The sequence below is a fragment of the Erinaceus europaeus genome, chromosome 10, assembly GCF_950295315.1.
Source record: "Erinaceus europaeus chromosome 10, mEriEur2.1, whole genome shotgun sequence".
NCBI lineage: Eukaryota > Metazoa > Chordata > Mammalia > Eulipotyphla > Erinaceidae > Erinaceus > Erinaceus europaeus.
The window spans coordinates 81,067,712-81,089,010 of NC_080171.1; the positions used below are offsets into that span (position 1 = coordinate 81,067,712).

The 21,299-nt window shown below is 39.7% G+C and overlaps 1 protein-coding gene across 3 annotated transcripts in view; it reads left to right on the forward strand.

Annotated features, from left to right (window-relative positions):
- SNX30 (sorting nexin family member 30) overlaps positions 1-21,299 on the forward strand; it is a 137,380-nt gene that overhangs the window by 66,877 nt on the left and 49,204 nt on the right. For all 3 annotated transcript variants that reach the window (XM_007534759.3, XM_016193271.2, XM_060199963.1), the window contains exons 2-3: positions 3,069-3,260; positions 18,443-18,553. In XM_007534759.3, coding sequence (XP_007534821.1) covers positions 3,069-3,260; positions 18,443-18,553 — 303 coding nt within the window. The remainder of the gene's footprint in view (positions 1-3,068; positions 3,261-18,442; positions 18,554-21,299) is intronic.

A 21,299-nucleotide genomic window follows, 5' to 3' on the forward strand; every position in this document is an offset into this window, starting at 1 on the left:
GAGGGGGTGGTGGAAATTGTGTGGAGTTGTATTCCTCTTGTCCTAAGGTCTTGTTGATATTTTGATTTTATAAATGAGAGAGAGAGAGAGAGAGAGAGATACCAAAAGGTTTTAAAGAATTTATAAAGCCATGAAGACTTAGTAAAATCATAGTGCACCTGTTACTATAGGTTACTATCTCTTACAGTCATCACATAACTAAATCGGTATTCATATTTACCAGACTATCTCAAAACCTTTTAACATTATATTAACTTGTCAGAATTTGTTGCAATCAGTTAATAGATCTCTTATGCTTCTTTATATCTGTAGATGTTTCATCTGTTGTTTTTCTTGAAATTTTTTTATCATTTTTATTCAAGGCATTAATGATTTGTAGTACAGTTTTTTGACATATGAGTACAGTTTTTCATTTCCTCGATAGGTGTCTACAAAACACTCTCATTCCCAGCTTAGGTCCATTTTTACCATCTTGCACTAGGACCCCCCATACCCTTTCCATCCCTTTCTTTCCTTTCTTCCCTTGTGCCCTTTGCTTCAATACAATGTACCACACCCAGTTCAAATTAAATAAAAGGTTTTACTTTATATTTTCCCTTTCTGTCTTTGTTTCTTAGGTTCCACCTATAAGTGAGATCATGCAGTATTTGTCTTCATTTTGGCTTTTCTCACTTCACATGACTCCTTCAAGTTCCATCCATATTGAGGCAAAGGAGAATACACTATCATTTAAAAAAGCTGAATAGTGTTCCATTGATTATATAGCACAACTTTTTTAGCCACCTATCTGCCATCGGACATTTGGGTTGCTTCCAAGTCTAGACTATTACAAATTATACTGCTGTGAACATAGGAATACATAGATCTCTTTGGATAGGTTTTTTGGTTCCTTTAGGCAAATCTCCAGGAGAGAAATTGCTGGGTCATAGTGCGTGTTCATTCCTAGTGTTCTAGGGAACCTCCAGGCTGTTTCCCACAAGAATTGGACTGATTTACATTCCTATCAGCAGTGTAGAAGGTTTCCTTTCACCCAACATCCTCTCAATGTATGATATTCTCACAGGTGTAAAGCGGTTTTTGTTTGTATTTCTCTGATAATAAGTGACTTTGAGAATGTTTTCATGTGTCTGTTGACCTTCTGGAATCTCTTCTTAGATAAAAATTCTGTACATGTCCTTATCCCATTTTTTAATGGAGTTGGGTTTTTATTTTTATTTTGTTGTTGTTGTTGGTAAGTTTAGTGAGTTTTTTAAATATCTTGTTTATTCGACCTATATCTGATGTGTGTCATACAAAGAATTTCTTCCCCTCTGTAGGGTGTCTTTCTGTCTTGGTGATGATTCCCTTTGCTATACAAAAGCTTTTCATTTTGATGTAGTCTTGTTGCTTTGGTTTTGTTTTTTCTGCTGCTGGATTTGAGTCGTAAAGATATTTCTAAGCATGTATCTTTTAAAAAATATTTTTATTACCTATATTTGGTAGAGATGGTCAGAAATCGAGAAGGAAGGGGAAGATAGAGAAGGATATAGACGGAGAGACACCCGAAACACTGCTTCACCACTAGCAAAGCTTTCCCCTTGCAGGTGGGGACTGGGGGCTTGGACATGGTAACATGTGTGCTCAACCAGGTGCGCTACCACCTGGCCCCCTGAAGCACATATCTTGAAGTATTCTGCCAGTATTTCCTTCTAAGTATTTAATGACTTCTGGTTTAATGTCCATGTCTTTGGTCCATTTGGAGTTGATAAAATTAATTTCTTGGGAGTCGGGCTGTAGCGCAGCGGGTTAAGCGCAGGTGGTGCTAAGCACAAGGACCCGCATAAGGATCCTGGTTCAAGCCCTGGCTCCCCACCTGCAGGGGTGTCTCTTCACAAGCGGTGAAACAGGTCTGCAGGTGTCTATCTTTCTCTCCCTCTCTCTCTGTCTTCCCCCTCCCCTCTCCATTTCTCTCTGTCCTATCCAACAACAATGACAACAATAATAACTACAACAATAAAACAACAAGGGCAACAAAAGGAAATAAATAAATAAATAAAATTAATTAAAAAATAATTTCTTTATCTTAACTTTTCATTCTCTTTATATTCACATGGTGTGGATTTTATTGGTTGCATCCTTACAGTATTATTCCACATATTCCTCACACCTCTGTTGGTCTAGCTTCTCGGGTGGGAGACAGACGACCAGAGACTCATGGCTGAGTTGGGAACGCAGTTCAATTTTTATTGACGAGCAGGGATGCAGTTCAACAATCTAATCTCTTCTAAATCTCTCTTCATTAGTAAGCCCTGTCTTTTATATCTCCTGAGGCGTAAGTGTCAGGAAGAGGAAGTACGTAGGATAGGGGGTAGGAGAAGGAAAGTAGCGTTCAAACCAGTGGGGATTAAACCAATGAAAACAATGATTATGTAAATAGACTTCAACATCAAGCGTCAAGCAATGCAACAGAAGGGGTCTTAGAAGCAGAATTTAGAAGTAGACCAACACTCCTCCATATTTTCTATTAATTGGTGCTGTGTTTAAAGATTTAGCCAGGATTCAGATTCAGTATTTTGCAGGCATACTTTATAGGTGGTAATGTGAACTTCTTTTAGGGAGCACATGATACTTAGTTGTCTCTTTGTATAGGTTGACTTGAGTTCTAAAATGTGTTTCATAGTTAAAACAACTTTGGCCCATTGATATTTATGTAGGTCCAAGTGATACTCTTGGGAAGGTTGGAAAAAGAGAGAACATGATATGCTCAGAGTTCTTACTCAATCAAAGTCTGACGATGATAAGAGCAGTGGTATTCTTTATTCTGGAACTATTTGCTTCTGTGGGCCCCTCTCCCACAGAAGATGAATTGGCACCAGTATGTCATAGAACATTGCTATGGTTTGTTTCTCTTGGCCACAAAGGCCTTTTCACTCAAGAAATATTAAGAAGAAGCTCAGATTCTTTGACTAGTATTTATTAGATTTACTATTTAGACTTTTTAAAAATTTTGATAAATCATCTAGTTTTGTTGATATTTTCAAGATGTATGTTTCCATTTAATTTGTATGGTAATTCTTTTCTTTTTCTAGGACCTCATTTTACCTAATGGTGGTACCCCAGCTGACACATCAAGTCCAGCTTCTTCATCATCCCTGCTCAACAGACTTCAGCTTGATGATGATATTGATGGTGAGACCAGAGATCTCTTTGTAACGGTTGATGATCCCAAGAAGCATGTCTGTACCATGGAGACCTACATCACATATAGGATCACCACTAAGGTAGGTCCTTTGATTGTCTTTTGTCCATGTGGATAGTATTGGAGCCTTGGAATTTTGCCCATATTATTCCTACCTTTTCTTCTCTTTCCCTTTGTACAGCTCTGTTCACCTTTATTATCATTGCAGTATGGCTTTTTGTAAGAATGGGCATTTTTTTTAAAAAATATTTTTTAATATTTATTTATTCATTTATTTCCTTTTGTTGCCCTTGTTTTATTGTTGTTATTGTTGTTGTTATTGATGTCATCATTGTTGGATAGGACAGAGAGAAATGGAGAGAGGAAGGGAAGACAGAGAGGGGGAGAGAAAGATAGACTTGCTTCACCACTTGTGAAGCAACTCCCCTGCAGGTGGGGAGCCAGGGGCTCGAACCAGAATCCTTAAGCGGGTCCTTGTACTTTGCGCCGCCTGCGCTTAACCCACTGCCTGACTCCCAAGAATGGGTATTTTTTGGATAATGGATTTATGTGTAAGTTTTTTATTTTAATGAAGGAAAAGTTGTAACTACAGTATTTCTTTTTTATGAATTTTTAAATTTATTTTTGGATAGAGACAGAAAAATTGAGGGGGGTGATAGAGAGGGAGAGAGAAAAAGAGACACCTGCCATTCTGCTTCACCACTTGTGAAGCTTTCCACCTGCAGGTGAGGACCAGGGGCTTGAACCTGGGCCCTTGCACATTGTAATGTATGTGCTCAACCAGGTGTCTCACCACCTAGCCCCTATAACTACAGTATTTCACATAAAATATTTCACCCCTACATAGTCATTTTTAACATGTTAATAGCACATTACTTTTTTTATTTTCCTGCCAGGGCTTCACTAAACTTTGTGCCTCAATGACTCCACCACTCCTGGTGAACTCTTCTTTTACTTTATTTTCTACCCAGAGGGTAAGGAAGGGTGAGAGAGACAGAGAGGAGAGACATTGCTCCACCAATTGTGAAGCTTTCCTTATGCATGGTGCTCCCAGGTGGTGAGTGGGGACTCAGTCTTGGGTCCTTCCACATGTTAAATGTGTGCTCTATAGGGTGAGTTATCTTTTTACGCTTGAAATTTGTAAATATCCTATTAACCTAGATCTCTGTGATGAGTCCATGATTATAATTTGATGTAAATGGATTTGATGGCAGTGAGAGAGAAGTACAAGAAACAAAACTAATATTTATTGACTTTCTTCTATTTGTTAGGATTTGGAGTTTGAATTAATGTTTACAGCAATCCTCACAGAAAGCTCTTAAGATAAAATTTTGTGAATGAAGCTAAAGTTTAACTTGTTCATGGCTACAAAATTGGTAACTTAGATTTCTAGGACTATAAAATCCATGAAATAGTTTATTTATTTTCTAAATAATTTTTAAACTTGTTATCAGTAGTTTGTTGTAAGATTATATATAGTTCCACACCACACCTACAACCAAAGTTCTATATCGTTACCCTCCAAAACAGTGGTAGAATAGCTTCATGTGTGAGGTGCTAGGTATGGTTCTTAAGAGCAGCCAAGACAGAGAGAACCCCATGGGTGGTGGAGCAAGTCTTTGTATTCTCTGTCTCTCAGTATCACATTAAAAAATACAATAAAAAAGAAATCATGCCAGGGAGGTGGTTCACTGGTGGAGAACATGCATAAGCACCACACTAAATAAATTTAACCATATCCTCCTACTTAGGAAAATAACATGAAACAACTTTTTTTTTTTAAACTTGAAATGATAGCATTGAAAGTTTAGATTTGGATCAGGGTTTGTCAACCTTGGCAGTGCTGACATTTTGGATTATGTAGTTCAGTTTTATTATACATCCTTTAGCAGCAAACAGTCCTCTGCCCAGTAGATGAAGGTAGCTGCTCATTGGTGCTCAGTTTTGATAAACACAAATGTCTTCAGACATCTCTAAAAATTCCCTGGGGAGACAACTTTTTTCCTGGTTAGAATTACTAATCTGGAGCAACACTAACAAAACAAACAAAAGGGCTAAATGATAACTCACATGGATAATGTGCCTGCTTTGTCATGAATTTAAACCTAGTTCCCACTGACTGAAGGAAGCTTTACTGCTGTGGTGTCTTTCTCTCCCTCTTCCTTTCTAATTTTATTTGAAAAACTCATCCCAAAGTAGTGAAACCCTAGTGACAACAACAAAAGTAAAATAAATTTTAAAATACAGAGGAAAAATGATATGTTTTATGTGGGTCGACCTCAGCTTTCCATCTCCTTGGCCACTGGTGGGGAAGACTGGGACAGCCCCTGGGGGTCCTAGGGGGCCCTGCTGATGAGGGAGAGTGCATGGAGTAATCACGCCACTCTGGGAGAAGCTTCAGAGAGACAACTTGTTTATTTGGGGGTACAAGCAAGCAGATATACTCAAGGGTTAGAAAAAAGGTTAAGGTAATCATTGATCTAAATACAATACAGGGTTAAATCTTGACCTGTCAAGTATTTGATCATAACTGGAAAGTTACCTTATAAGGTCTGGTCATGAGCTCATCATGCATAGGCAGGCTTTTCTCTATGGGTGAATTACAAGCACCTCAGGGCATGGGGGAAGGGAGCAGTTGAGCAAAACCAAGATATTTGTGGTGGGTTTTTGTTGTATGCTTTACATTGGGTTCTAGTTCTCCCCCGCCAAGAGAATTGGATCAGTCCTGTTAGTTTCACGGGCCTGCTTAGCCCCGCCCCGAGGAACCCCGCCAGAGTTCCAGAGTTCCAGAGTTGCAGAGATCGCAACCTGCAATTCCTAGAAGTGAAGCTGCGCGAGAAGCCACCTCCGGATGGTGAATCCCCCCCCAACAACTAAGACAGTACAGATTTAAATTCGTGTTTGAAATGACATGTCTTCGTAACAAAGGTTTCTCTCCTTGTGTATTAATGACCATGTTTATGTGTATGTTTAAAGTTTGGTAAACAGTAACTTTAAGGCTAAATTCTTACTAGTCAAAGTTAAATGAAAAAGGTTTTTAACGTAATTCTCATAAAGATAAAATTAACTTACATTTAAAGTCTGAGGTAAAAATTAGTTATCAATATATTTTAATTAAGTTGGTCTAAACAAAAGGTTAAATAGACTTGTTGATATGTAAAACTCTCCATTACCTTCTCTATTAGAAATGGTAGATCACACAATGGCTATGCTAATTATTCTCATGCCTGAGGTTTCCTTTCCTACGCACAACTCCATCTTGAATGTGTGTAACAAAAGGTTAAAAGATGTTGTTGATATGTAAAAGTCTCAAATTCCTTCTCTATTAGAAATATGCTAATAACAAGTTTTGTTTCATAGTAAGTAAATTGCAGCCAGCTGCCTTTGGGACTCTAGGCCTTTCCCTGCCCCCATGCAAATGCCCGTTGAGGCAAGTACGCCCCCCAGAGGCAAGAAATGTTTTTTTTAAGCTGATAAAGTTTAGCCCACAGAGGCAAAAATGGCCCCCTCAGGCCTTCCCTTGGCAGCACACTGGTTCTTGTTACTTGCTTACATGTTTCTCCATGCTTGTGCCAGTTTCTTTTTTAAAAATGCCTGTATGATATATGTTTCTGTTCACCCCACACCCTTGATACTATAGTCATTTAGTTAAAAAGAAAAGGGGGAATTGTTGTATGCTTTACATTGGGTTCTAGTTCTCCCCCGCCAAGAGAATTGGATCAGTCCTGTTAGTTTCGCGGGCCTGCTTGGCCCCGCCCCGAGGAACCCCGAGAGAGTTCCAGAGTTCCAGAGTTGGAGAGTTGCAGAGTAAGAGAGAGTGCTTGCGCCGCCGCAAAGAGACAGCAGAGTTCTGTTTGGTGATTAGTTTGGTTTAGTTTATGAATCGTTGTTCTTGAATAAAGAAATACAGCTTCCCTGCCCAGCCGTATGTCTGTGGTCGTCTCTGTTACCCGCCCGTGAAGCTAGCCCAGCCAGCTGGAGCCTCCGAATTTTTAACAACAGGTTTTGGTTGGCCGTACATAGTAATTTATGGCCTTTGTTCAAAGGAATGAGGTAGTATGTGCAGGAAGGTTCCCGGCCTGGAAAACTCCATCCATCATAAAGTCATGAGGTCAGGTGGGGACCTGCGGACTGCACTTCCTGTAAGGAAGGGACTCGGAGTCAACCCTCTCAGACTTTCATGGAGATGATGGCCTGGATTTCCCAGACAGTGGGCTTTCCCCCACAATTTTATCAGGGAGAAAATTCATATTAACCCTTAATTTTTGACTTAAAAGAGTCTTCTAGCCTGTAAATTTTCATTTCTTGATATTGTCCTTTACCATATGCCACATAATGAGGAAGGACTTACAGATATTTTTAGAAGTTTTAGTAGGTTAATGGTACTTTTGTGGATGTTAATAGAGAAACATAGGTGGGTTTCTTTCTTTTTTCCTTTCTTTTATTAATTATTATTACTATAATAATGGGCAAATGCTAGAAGAAGAACTATAATAATAATAATAATAATAATTTTACCATAGCACTTCTCAACTCTTGCTTATAGTAGTGCTGGGGGTTAAACCTGAGACATTGAAACCTTAGGCATAAAAGACGTTTTGCATAACCATTATACTGTCTTCCTAACCCTCTTCATTTTTTTAGTGCAGCTCTTGGTTCTGAACATTTCTCAGTTTTCCACGTAACAATTCAACCCCCTGTAGGTCCTCTGACATCATGTTCCAGGACCTGAACCCTCCCCTGTACTGTCTTTATACTAGGCTTACATTAAAGATTGTCTCTGTGTGCATTCACACAACATATAATCTTCCTTCATTGTCATTGCCATTGGGTGTCAGCAAATTTCCAGGCGTTGGAGTAGGTACTTAGATATGTATTAATATCCTCAGAAGTTCTAGGTAAGTGTATGTAGCCCCCTGAAATATTTCTACTTATTTTTGCCCCTAGGAGTCATTTAGTTTTTGCCCTGTAGTCAGTGAATGCAAAATCAGTTTTCTTTGAATTTGCACTCAAAACAATTGAATGACAAGGTGACTGCTTCACTGGCATAATAGTGCTTGCCTACTTTGACATTTTTTTGTCCTTTACTTGATTCCTCTGCCCTGTAGTTCACCTCCCAGAATGCTAATATGGTAGGGCTTATGTTCAATAGCCTTAATAGACTAATGCATGCGTTGCAGCTCTTCACCCTTTGCTGAACCATTTCTCTTTCCTTCCTTCCATAACTTTTCTACCTGTGTTCCTACTTCTGTTCCTTTTCCTGGGGTTATGTGATTTCCTTGAATTCAGACAATGTCTTAGGCTAATTTTTTCTAAGTCCAAATCCCACTGCATGACAGCAATACCTTTATAATTAATAACACAGAATATGAGGAGCCCAGGACTCCTTGACTCCACACAAAAGCCTTGTTCTGCCACCCTATAGTTAGTTCTCCATACTGTAGTCAGAATGCTTCTTGAAAAATGTTCATCAAAAATGTTCCCACACTCAAAACACTCAAGGCATCCAAACACATTCAGAATAAAATTCAAACTCCCTCTCATAATACTGAGGGACAAACATGCCTTCATCATTATGTCTGACCTCACAGGGACATTCTCTGGCAACTCAGGCTCAGGCCAGATACTCAGCTCAGCACACTTTGACTTTAGGGCCTTTCTTCTTGCTATTTACCTAGAATCGTCCTCTTTCCTCAGATTTCCATGTGTCTGACTCCTTTTTTAAAATGGGTTTCTGTTGAAATGACACCTACACCAAGAAGTCTCCTCAGCCCACAAAATCTAAAAACATCCCTGTGCCTCCCTGTTACTTTCCAGCCCCTTCCCTGGCTTTATTTTAGTTACAGAACTGGCAAACCCTAGAAGAAGAAGTTACAGAACTTATCACTGCATGAGAGTTCATTACATTGTTTGCCGATGGTCCCTAAAGTCTGTAAATTTCATAAGAGTAGAGACTTGTCTTGTTCACCCCCACTATCCTCTGGCACATTGTCAGTCAGAGTTCAGGGCGCCAGAATGCCGGGCTGGCTTCACAGCGGGAGACAGTCAATCAGGGACACATGGCTGAGCGGATAAGCAGTATTTCTTTATTCACGAGCGAATGATTCAAAAAACTAATCTAATCTAAACTAATCACAACCCAATTCTGTCCTGCTTCTCCTCCGGCGGAAGAGTCAGGAACCAAGTAAGTACGTAGGATAGGGGGCGGGGAGAAGGAAGAAGCACGAACTAGCAAAGACTAAACCAAAATCTCCTGGAGGCAGGGGGAGTGAGACCAAACCAATGTAACAGAATGATCATGTAAATAGACCACAACATCAAGCAATGTAACAGAAGGGATCCCAGAAGCAGAACAAGAACCATACCAACAATTCCCCCTTTTCTTTTTAACTAATTGACCATAGTATCAGGAATGTGGGGTGAACAGAAACCTATATCATACAGGCTTTAAAAAAAAACTGGCACAAACATGGAGGAACAAGTAAGCGAGCAACAAGAACCAGTGTGATGCCAAGGGAAGGCCTGAGGGGGGCATTTCTTGCCTCTGTGAGCAAGGGTTTATCAAGCTAAAGGACCTTTCCTGCCTCTGTGGGCTTTTCTTGCCTCTGTGGGCATTAGCTAGCATGGGAGGGGGGTTGGCTTATAGAGTCCCAAGGCAGCTGGCTGCAGTCAGTCTTTGAGAAACCCAGCAGCATAAGGGAAGTTGCTGCAGTTTCCAAGAGGTGTACCAGTAAGTCCGATAGAAGTGCCAGTCCAAAGTAGATGTCCACGGAAGAAATGGCAGGGGGTGAAACGTTGCATGAGGAAGGTCAGCCGCTGGAATTCTGCTCTTCTGTAGAGAACTTGACAGCTGCAATTCACTTACTTATGAAACAAAACTTGTAGCAGGTTAGAAATTTACCACAATTGATAACTCGATGATTATAATTGGTTTAAGTATCTTTATAAATTTGGAAGGTCTTTCTTGTTTCATTTTGAGGCTGCTTAACCAATTTAAGCACAATAAAATGTGGTAAGGCAAAGAACCATTGTTAGAGCCTCAGGCATGAGAATCATTAGCATAACCGTTGTGCAATCTATCATTCCTAATTGAGAAGGTATTTGAGAGCTTTACATATCAATAACGTCTTTTTAAACCTTTTGTTACACCCATATAAGATGGAGACACACTCTAGGTGTGCGCAGGTTTTTTAGACCAAATTAGTTAAAATATATTGATTTTTAACTAATTTTTACCTCAGACTTTAAATGTAAGTTAATTTTACCTTTATGAGAGTTATGTTGAAAACCTTTTTCATTTAACTTTACCTGGTAAGAATGTAGCCTTAAAGTTACATTTTTAACCTTAAAGTTAATGTTTACCAAACTTCAAACACACACATAAATATGGTCTTCAATACAGAAGGAGAAAAACTTGTTACGAAGACATATGTCATTTTAAACACGAATTTAGATCTGTACTGTCTTAGTTGTTTGGGGGGGTGCATTGTCCGGCGGTGGCCTCTTGCCCAGCTTCACTTCCAGGAAGTGCAGGGTTGCGATCACTGTCTACATATTCTAGCTCCTCTGCTGTCAGAGCCGAGCTGGGGAATCTCGGCCAGGGGGCTCAGTCCCGGCAGGGAGCCCGCGGTCTCTGGATGGTCCCGGATCTGCCCAGACTTCATAGCAGGAGGGCGGGTGGGCCGGCCATGCAGAAGGCTTGGGCTGAGGTGCCCCGGGGTGGGGGTCAGGATGGGCTGCAGCTCTGCCCGCCATGACCGCCTTGCCTGCCTTCCTGACCCCTGTGGTGGAGCATCGTGGAGGGAGTGCATGCCCAACGCCCTCCACCCCGGGGCTGCAAGCAGGCTCCTGTGGGCGGGCGGCGGGTGGAAACCAGAGCGTGAAGAGCAAAATGTTCCAGAGACAGAGAAACTGTCTCATGAAGAAAGGGCAGAGGCCTTTGGAAACCTCTTCATAAGTAGAAAGGCAGCCCATAGTGCATAGGTAGCCAAGTTTACTTATCTGGGGGATGGGAAGGTTAGGCCCCACGTTGTTGCGCCATATGTCAGTCAGAGTTCAGGGCGCCAGTATGGTGGGCTAGCTTTGCGGCAGGAGACAGACACATGGCTGAGCAGAGAAACAACCCAATTCTGTCCTGCCTCTCTCTCTTCCGGTGGAAACCAAGGAAGTAGGTAGGATAGGGGGTGGGGAGAAGGAAGAAGCACGAACTAGCAAGGACTAAACCAAAATCTTCCAGAGGCAGTGGGAGTGAGACCAAACCAGTGTAACAGAATGACCATGTAAATAGACCACAACGTCAAGCAATGTAACAGAAAGGATCCCAGAAGCAGAACTAGAAGCATACCAACAATCATTTATAAAATGAGTATAATAGGACTAAGTTAAGTGACATATGAGAAAAGTTGGAATAATGCACAGAGGACGGTGGGTACTCCATCATATAACAGTATTTAAGAAAAACAAACCCCGTGGTCCGGGAGGTGGCACAGTGATAAAGCTTTGGACTCTCAAGCATGAGGTCCCAAGTTCGATCCCCGGCAGCACATGTGACAGAGTGATGTCTGGTTCTTTCTCTCTACAAATAAATAAAATCTTTAAGGAAAAGAAAGAAAGAAAGAAAGAAAGAAAGAAAGAAAGAAAGAAAGAAAAAAACAACCCCCCCCCAAAATGAAGCTTATTTATCTGCAAATTTTACTGATATAGCCTTACAGACTTATGGGTCTGTAAGGCTATGTAAAACAGGATGTTAAAAATAAAACTACCAAAAGTTATAGCTGGTACCTCAATTATACTTCCCTTAGTGATTTTGACAAAGGGAAACTTAAAAAATACCCTTGTAGATATTGAAAGTTGGACACAATATTCATGATAACCACAAAACAAAATACAGCATGAAGACAAAGAGAAAACATATATACAGTAGGCAAGACCATTATCGAAAACCATTAAACAACACAAACAAAACAACAAAACAGGAAGAGTCAACAAGAACATAAAACTAAAACCAGAATGATTATAAGCAAACCACATTTATCAGTAATCATGCTAAATGTGAATGGCATAAATTCACCAGTAAAAAAGGCTCATAGTGACTAAATGGATTAAAAACCATGACCCAGGGGGCCAGGCTGAAGCATAGCACATTAAGTGCACATGGCATGAAGTACAAGGACCAGCGTAAGGATCCTGGTTCGAGCCTCTGGCTCCTCACCTGTAGGGGGTTGCTTCACAAGCAGTGAAGCAGGTCTGCAGGTGTCTATCTGTTCCCCTCTCTGTCTTCCATTCCTTTCTTGATTTCTCTCTGTCCTGTCCAACAACAACAGCAGCAATAACAATAGGAACAATAAAAGAAAAAAAAAAGGGGGGGATGGCCTCCAGGAGCAGTGGATTCATAGTGCAGGCACTGAACCTCAGCAGTAACTCTGGAGGTAAAACAACAACAAACAAACAAAAACCATGACCCATCTGTTGTGTTTCCAGGAAACACACATCCAAAATATAAACACAAGCTCTGGGTGACAGGTTGGAACAAGGTATTCCAAGCCAATAATTCAAACAAAAGGGTAGGTTAGACTTTCAGGCAAAGAAGGTGAAAAAGCAACAGACATAGACTCTACATGTTGATAAGAGGATCAATCCAACTAGAAGGCATAATCAGTATTAAAAAATATGTTCCCAATATGTGTGCACCAAATATGTAAAAAAAAAAAAAAGCTACTTACTGATCTTAAGGGATATATTGGCAGTAGCACAATATTAGTTGGAGACTTCAGCACACCACTCACAGCAAGGGAGAGGTCATCAGAACAAAATTCAACAAGGAAGTAGATGTCTTAAATGAAGTCATAGATGAGATGAGCTTAAATGCCTTGAAATCATAGATGAGATGAGTTTAACAGATATATTCAGAACCATCATCTCTCCCTAAAATAATATACATTCTTTTCAAGTGCACATGGAACATTCTCAAAGATTTACCATGACAGCCTTAATAAATACATGAGCATTGAAATCATAAAAAGCATCGTTTCTGGCCATGAGATTAGAAACTAACTACAAGAAAGAAAGAAAGAAAGAAATACACCTAAACTATGGAGAGTGAACAATAAACTTCTGAATAAAACCTGGGTCCCTGAAGAAATCATAAGAGAAAATTACTTGGATAACAATGAAAATGAAGAGACCAATTATCAGATCCCATGGAATGCAGCAAAAGCTGTCCCTAGAGGGAAATTTATAGCAAGACAGGCCCATATTAATAGGTCTATATTAACAAACAGTGAAGATCTTAAGTAAGCTACCTAACACCACAACTGAGCCAACTAGAAAAAGGGCAACAAAGAGACCCAAAAATCAGTAGGAATAAGGAACTAGTCAAAATCAGAGTAGAAATTAATGGAATAGAATCCAGACAGACGATTCAAAAGATTGATGACACCAAGAGCTGGTTCTTTGAAAGGATAAATTAAATAAATCACTGACTAGACTCACAGAAAAGGAAAAGAGAAAGCTATGATACAAACAATTAGAAAAGAGAGAGAGAGAATTACAATTGAAGACAGTGAGATACAAAGAATTATCCGTGAATAATATAAACATTCTCTCTTGGAATAAATTGGACAACCTAGGTGAAATGGATGCATTCCTAAAATCATACCACTTTTTTTTTTTTTTTTTTTTGCTTCCAGGGTTATTGCTGGGGCTTGGTGCCTGCACTGTGAATCCACTGCTTCTGGAGGCTATTTTTTTCCCCCTTTGTTGCCTTGTTGTTTATTGTTGTTGTTAGTCTTGTTGTCATTATTGTTGGATAGGACAGAGAGAAATTGAGAGAGATGGGGAAGATAGGGAAGGGGAGAGAAGGATAGTTACCTGCTTCAGTTAGTTACTGCTTGTGAAGCGACCCCCCTGCAGGTGGGGAGCTGGGGGCTTGAACTAGGATCCTAATGCCAGTCCTTGTCCTTTGCTTCATGTGCGTTTAACCTGCTGTGCTACTGCCCAGAGCCTTATACAACCTTCTGAACCTAACCCAAGAGTTAAGTAGATAGCTTAAACCAGCCAATCACTAGTTTAGAAATTGAATCAGTCATCAAAAATCTTCCTAAGAATAAAAGCTCAGGCCAGATGACGTTACTAACAAATTCTGTAAGACTTTCAAAGAACTAACACCTATTCTTCTCAAGCTATTCCAGACGATGGTAGAAGGGCAAACACTACCAAACATGTTCTATGAGGTGAACATCATTTTGACCCCCAAAACAGGAAAAGAGTGCCATGAGAGAAAAGTATATATCCCTGATAAACATTGATACAAAGATCCTGAACAAGATCTTGACAAATCAAATCCAACAACGTATCAAGAGAATGATTCACCAAGACTAAATGAGATTCATCCCTGGGAAATGGGGTTGGTTTAACATACACAGATCAATCAATGTAATTCATCACATCAACAAAAAGGTCAAAAATCACATGGTCTTATCAAGAGATACTTAAAAGGCATTCAGTAAGATCCAACACCCATTTATAATAAAGATCCTCCAGAAACTGGGAATAGAAGAACCATTCCTCAACTTAACAGCATGACAAACCCACTGCTAAAATCTTTCTCAATGAGGAAAAGTTGAAAGCTTTCCCTCTAAAATTAGGAACCAAACAAGGATGTGCACTATCTCCACTGTTATTCAACATAAGTCTTGAGGTTGTCACCACCACAATTAGACAAGAAATATGAAAGGCATACTGCAAAAGGCATATTGCAAAAGAAGAAATCAAACTGTCACTCTTTGCTGATGACATAATATTATACCTAGAGAACCCTAAAGACTTCAAAAAGCCTACTGGAAGTAATTCAGCAAAGTAGCAGGATACAAAATCAATACACATGAATCTGTGGCATTTCTATATATAAACAAGGAGTCAGAGGAAAGGGAAATAAAAGACTCAATTCTGAGAGACAGGCTGGGAGTATGGATTGACCTGTCAACACCCACGTTCAGCGGAGAAGCACTTACAGAAGTCAGACCTTCCACCTTCTGCACCCCATAATGATTCTGGGTTCATACTTTCAGAGGGATAAAGAATAGGGAAGCTGTCAAGGGAGGGTATTGAATATGGAGCTCTAGGGGTGGGCAATGTGTGGAAATGTACCCTTCTTATCCTTATCCTATGGTCTTGTCAATGTTTCCATTTTATTTAAAAAAAAAAAAAAAGAATCCTATTTACAATTGAATCAAAAAAAGATAAAATACCGTGGGGTGAATCTCATGATGGAGGTGAAGGACCTTTATAACTGTAAGACATTGCTAAAAGAAATAGATAAGGACACACAGAAGGGGAGAAACATTCCTTTTTTCTGGATTAGAATAACACATATTAATTATTATAATGGCCATTCTAAAAACAACTGATAATTTCAGTGCAATCCATATCAAAATTCCAAAGGCATTTTTAAAGCAAATTGAACAACTTGTCCAAAAATTTGTGTGGAACAACAAAAGATCACAAACTGCCAAAGTACTTCTGAGGAAAAAGGAAAAATATGGAGGTATCATACACCCCCAACTTTAGTTTATACTACAAAGCAAAATTAATCAAAATTGCATGGTTCAGTGGAACAGAATTGAAAGCTCAGAAATGAGCTCACACATATAAAACCACCAAATATATGACACAAGGGCCAAAACAATTCAGTGGGGGTAGAGAAGCTCTCTTCATCAGCTGGTGCTGGGAAAATTGGACAGCTACATGTAAAAAAGTAAAACTAGGGGGAGTCAGGTGGTAGTGCAGCAGGTTAAGTGCACGTGGCATAAAGCACAAGGACCGGTGTAAGGATCTCGGTTCCAGTCCCTGGCTCCCCACCTGCAAGGGAGTCTCTTCGCAAGCAGTGAAGCAGGTCTGCAGACGTCTATCTTTATCTCCCCCTCTCTGTCTTCCCCTCCTCTCTCTCTGTCCTATCAACAATGACGACATCAATAACAACAACAATAAAAACAAGGGCAACAAAAGGGGATAAATAAATAAGTATTTAAAAAAAATAAAGAAAAGTGCAACTAGACCACCATCTAACACCAGACACCAAGGTCAAATCAAAATGGATTAAACACCTAGAAATTAGTCAAGAATCTCTAAAATTTATAGAAGAAGGTGTTGATGAAACTTTGCAGGACCTTCACTTCAAAGATTTGGAGACTCAATCCTTTGGGCCTGGGAAATGAAAACAAGAGTAAATGAATAAGAGTAATAAAACTAAAAATCTTCTACATATAAAAAGTAAACTACATAAGAATAACCAGGCAACCAAGTAAATAGGAGAAGAGATTTGCACATCACACATCAGACAAATGACTGATATCAAACATATATACAGAATTGTTACAGATCTACAAAAGAAGCAAAAATCACCAAAAAAGGGGGGGGGCAAAGAACTGGTTATTGCTGGGGCTCGGTGCATGCACTACAAATCCATTGCTCCTGGAAGCTACTTTTCCCCCCTTTTGTTGCCCTTGTTTATCGTTGTTGTTATTGCTGTTGTTGTTGCATAGGACAGAGAGAAATTGAGAGAGAAGGGGAAGACAGAGGGGGAGAGAAATATAGACATCTGCAGACCTGCTTCACGGCAGGTAGGGAGCCAGGGGGCTCAAACCGGGATCCTTAAGCTGGTCTGCTTCGCACCACAGGCGCTTAACCTGCTGCGCTACTACCCAACCCCCAACAGGTGGTTTTCTAAAGAAGAGATGCACATGGCCCACAGACACATGAAGAAATACTCCACTTCACTTATTAATAGAGAAATGCAAATTAAAACTACACTGAGATACCATATCACACCTGAGAGAATGGCTTACATCAACAAACCGGGAAATGACGGGTGTTGGAGAAGTTTTGGAGAAAAGGGAACTCTGCTTCATGCTGGTGGGAATGCAAACTGGTACAGCTCCTTTGGAAAACTGTATGGAGAATACTTAAACAAATGAAAATATTTTATGATCCTGCGATACCGCTCTTAGGTATTTATCTAGTCGACACTCAAAAACTAATTGGAAAGAGACATATTCACCCCATGTTCATAGCTGCATTATTCACAATAGCCAAAGAGTGGAAGCAGCCCTTCAAAAGATGACTGGCTAAAGAAGTAATGGGATATAAATACATATTCATTCCATGGAATATTACTCTGTAATCAAAAAAGTTGATATTGTGTCCTTTGGGACAAAATGGACAGAACTGGAGATGATTATGCTTAATGAAATAAGTAAAGAGATGAAAGACTACTAGATGATTTCACTCATGTGGAATCTAGGGATATGATTTATAGATTTATATGAACTTGCCCCCCCAAAAAAACCAGAAGCAAGCATACTGACTTATGAGAACTATGGTGGTTATCTTTGGGAGGTTGGAAGGTGGGGATATGGTACTTTGGTGGTGGGTGTGATGTGAAACTATACATTGTGACCATATAATCTTGTAACAAACTAGTAATAACAAATAAAATATATTTAAAAATAAATATGGCTGTGCTTTGGCACACCTCATTGAATATGTTACAGTGCTCAAGGACTTAGGTCCCCCACTTGTAGGGGGACCACTTCTGGAATGCTGAAACAATGCTACAGGTGTCTCTCATTCTCTCTCCCTTTCATTTCCTCTTGACTTCTCTCTGTCTGTATCCAATAATATTTAAATAAATAAATAAAATATTTAAAATATATTAATGAAATATATATATCTATTGTTTCAAAGTTGTGATCTTGCCAGAATATGGCAGATTAGGCAAAATATTTTCTGTTTTTTTTAAAATCTGTTTTCTAAATGACATGTTATCTCTACTTTTGTTTCCTCCCTGCCTTTGGTAAAGTATGTCAGCATATTTAGCAGAAGGTAATGGGAGATTTACTTTCTTTTAAGAGATTCAGATTTAATAGCAATATCATCAGTGGGATTATCCTAAAAGAAATGTTCAAAGTTATGACTAGAGTAAGTGAATAAATTCTTTCTAAACAATGCAGAGGTATAGTTGCATTCCATTTCCTGAGGAAGGAAAAATTGCCCAATGTTTTTCCTTCTAGATCCTTGAATTTCTAACTGAGCCTTGTAGCTCAAACACCTCATTGTATGCTGGTAAAAGCTGCCATCTGGCTGGAGGTCTTGGTGGAAGGAAAGTGTTCTTGCCCAGTTTTCTTACTCAGAGTGAGCTTTTTCCTGCCGTTCTACCAAAATATGCTACTATTCCATATACTTATTTTGTTCCTCTCTCATTTGCAGAGTACTCGGGTGGAGTTTGACCTGCCAGAATATTCTGTTCGTCGAAGATACCAGGATTTTGACTGGTTGAGAAACAAGCTAGAGGAGTCCCAGCCCACTCATCTCATTCCCGTAGGTACTAAGTCATTGCAACTTGCTACTCATTTCTCATGCATTATTCTCTCTTGTGAGAATGTTCTCTCAGTTCTCATTTTTTAAATTAAAAACAAACCTGACTTTGTATTTAGTACCAGACTCACCCACCAAATATATACAAAACAGGTTTATGGAGAGGTTTATAATGTATTTCACCTTTTAGGTTTTGGTTAGTTTGGTTTGGCTAACCAGTCCACCAGTTTCTTGAGCAAAGCGGGGGTACATTTTTATTATGACAGATTTTTTTGAGGCATGGAGAGTTCTAATTCTCATTTGCTGCCTCTTTAAAATCTGTCTCTCACCCTTTGTAAACAAATGCCAGCAGGTGAAGAATAATGCCTCAGATTACAGCCCACATGGGAAACTCAGGGAGCAGGAATCTAGTACACCATCCGTTCAACCATAAATTTCCATTAAAGAAGCAAACCTAAAGATCACTTAACTGTTTACTAAAATATTTAGCTGTTAAACATATCTGCATCTTTTCTTTTAAAAGAGCCAGAGCAAAGTTAAAAAACAAAACACAAACAAAAACCAAACAACTGAGATCAAAATACATATTGACCACAATAGCTATTTTGACCCAGATATTTCCTGGGCTTGAATCCGTAAGAGCAATTTGGGCCAAAATTTTCTTCAGAGACTTTATCTTTTAGTGAAAATCTTGACTGAACAACTTCTTAATACCTCTAATTGTCCTGTTACCACTGCATTTGCAGTGTTTCTCCTTCCTTTCTTCTTCCCACCCTCCCTCCCTCCATTTCTCCCTTCCTCACTTCCCCTAGAATTGAGCAGAACACTGCTCAGGTCTGGCTAGTGGTGGTACAGGTGATTTAACATGGGACTGCAGAGCCTCAGGCACAAAAGTTTTTGCATAACCATTATGCTATTCCCCCAGCTCACCAATGTTTGTTTCTTTTTTCCTTGCAACTGGAAGAGGTGGAATACTCTATGAACATAATGAGTGTTTATTCTTTTCAAAGAAAAAGGAGCCATGTTGCTAATGCTGGGTTGGAAATGTTGGGACTTGCCTGGGTCTCCAGTCTTCTTTAAGGAATCTCCTGTGGTTCCCTTCATTCATTTACCTTCAGATCTCCAAGTCTGAAGTCTTGCTTCTTTGTTTTCTAATCACTAAAAAAATGTTTGAAGAAGAAAGTAATTTTTTTGGTTAATATTATTTTTACTAGGATACTTCTGTACATAACTTCTGTATCTTTATTTATTTATTTAAAAATATTTATTCCCTTTTGTTGCCCTTATTGTTTTATTGTTATAGTTATTCTTTTAAAAATTTTTTTTATATTTATTTACTCTTTTGTTGCCCTTGTTTTATTGTTGTAGATATTATTGTTGTTAGTGAGGTCATCATTGTTGGATAGGACAGAGAGAAATGGAGAGAGGAGGGGAAGACAGAGAGGGGGAGAGAAAGACAGACACCTGCAGACCTGCTTCACCACCTGTGAAGTGACTCCTCTGCAGGTGGGGAGCCAGGGGTTCGAACCGGGATCCTTAAGCCAGTCCTTGTGCTTTGCGCCAACTGCGCTTTAACCCACTGCGCTACCGCCTGACTCCCTGTTATAGTTATTCTTGTTGTAATTGTTGTTGGATAGGACAAAGAGAAATGGAGAGAGGAGGGGAAGACAGAGAGGGGGAGATAAAGAGAGACACCTGCAGACAAGCTTCACTGCTTGTGAAGTGACTCCCCTGCATGTGGGGAGCTGGGCTCCTTATGCCAGTCCTTGCACTTTGTGCCACTTGTGCTTAACCCGCTGCGCTACCACCTGACTCCCTTCTTCTGTATCTTTTATATGAATTTCAATAAAACGGTTTTTAAAAATTTTTTATATTTATTTTGTTTCCCTTTTGTTGCCCTTGTTTTTCATTGTTGTTGTAGTAGTTGTTGTTATTGTTGTTATGTCGTCGGAGAGAAGAGGGGAACACAGAGAGGGGGGAGAGAAAGATAGACACCTGCAGACCTGCTTCACCGCCTGTGAAGCAACTCCCCTGCAGGTGGGGAGCCAGGGGCTTGAACCGGGATCTTTATTCCGGTCCTTGCACTTTGTGCCACGTGCGCTTAACCTGCTGCACCACCTCCCGACTCCCTCAATAAAACAGTTTTATCACCTGATTTCCAACTAAGTCTGTTATGAACATTTTCTTTCTGCCATAATTAAAATAATTGTATCGTTTAGAATAAGCCATTTATCAGACATTCTTGTCAGGAAGACAGAAAATTTTTCTCCCTAAGACTTCATTCCCCCCACCCCTCCAGCCCAGAATACACCTCTTCTCTGACTTATGGTAGTAAGGAACTTGGGACTTCACTTCAGGCATAAAATGTGTTGTGTAAACCTCATCACTATAACTCCTGTCTGCCTTCATTCTTTTTTTTATAATATCTTGAGAAAATAAAATAATAAAAGCTTACTCATCAACTTAGCTTTCTCACTTCTCCGTGCCTATTTAATCATCAATTATTTATTTTTTTTCCCACTTCCCAGTCTCTCCCATTTGCTTCCACCCTATCTGGTCTGCCTGGTGTGTATGTACGTACACACACACACACACACACACACACACACACACACACACACACACATACACACACACACACCCTTCTAGTCCTTCCATATCCTGTTCCTTCACCTCTAATACTTGCTTCTTTACTCATACCTCATAGCTATTGTTGTCCTTGGGAGAGGTTTGCCTGGGTTAGGGAAGT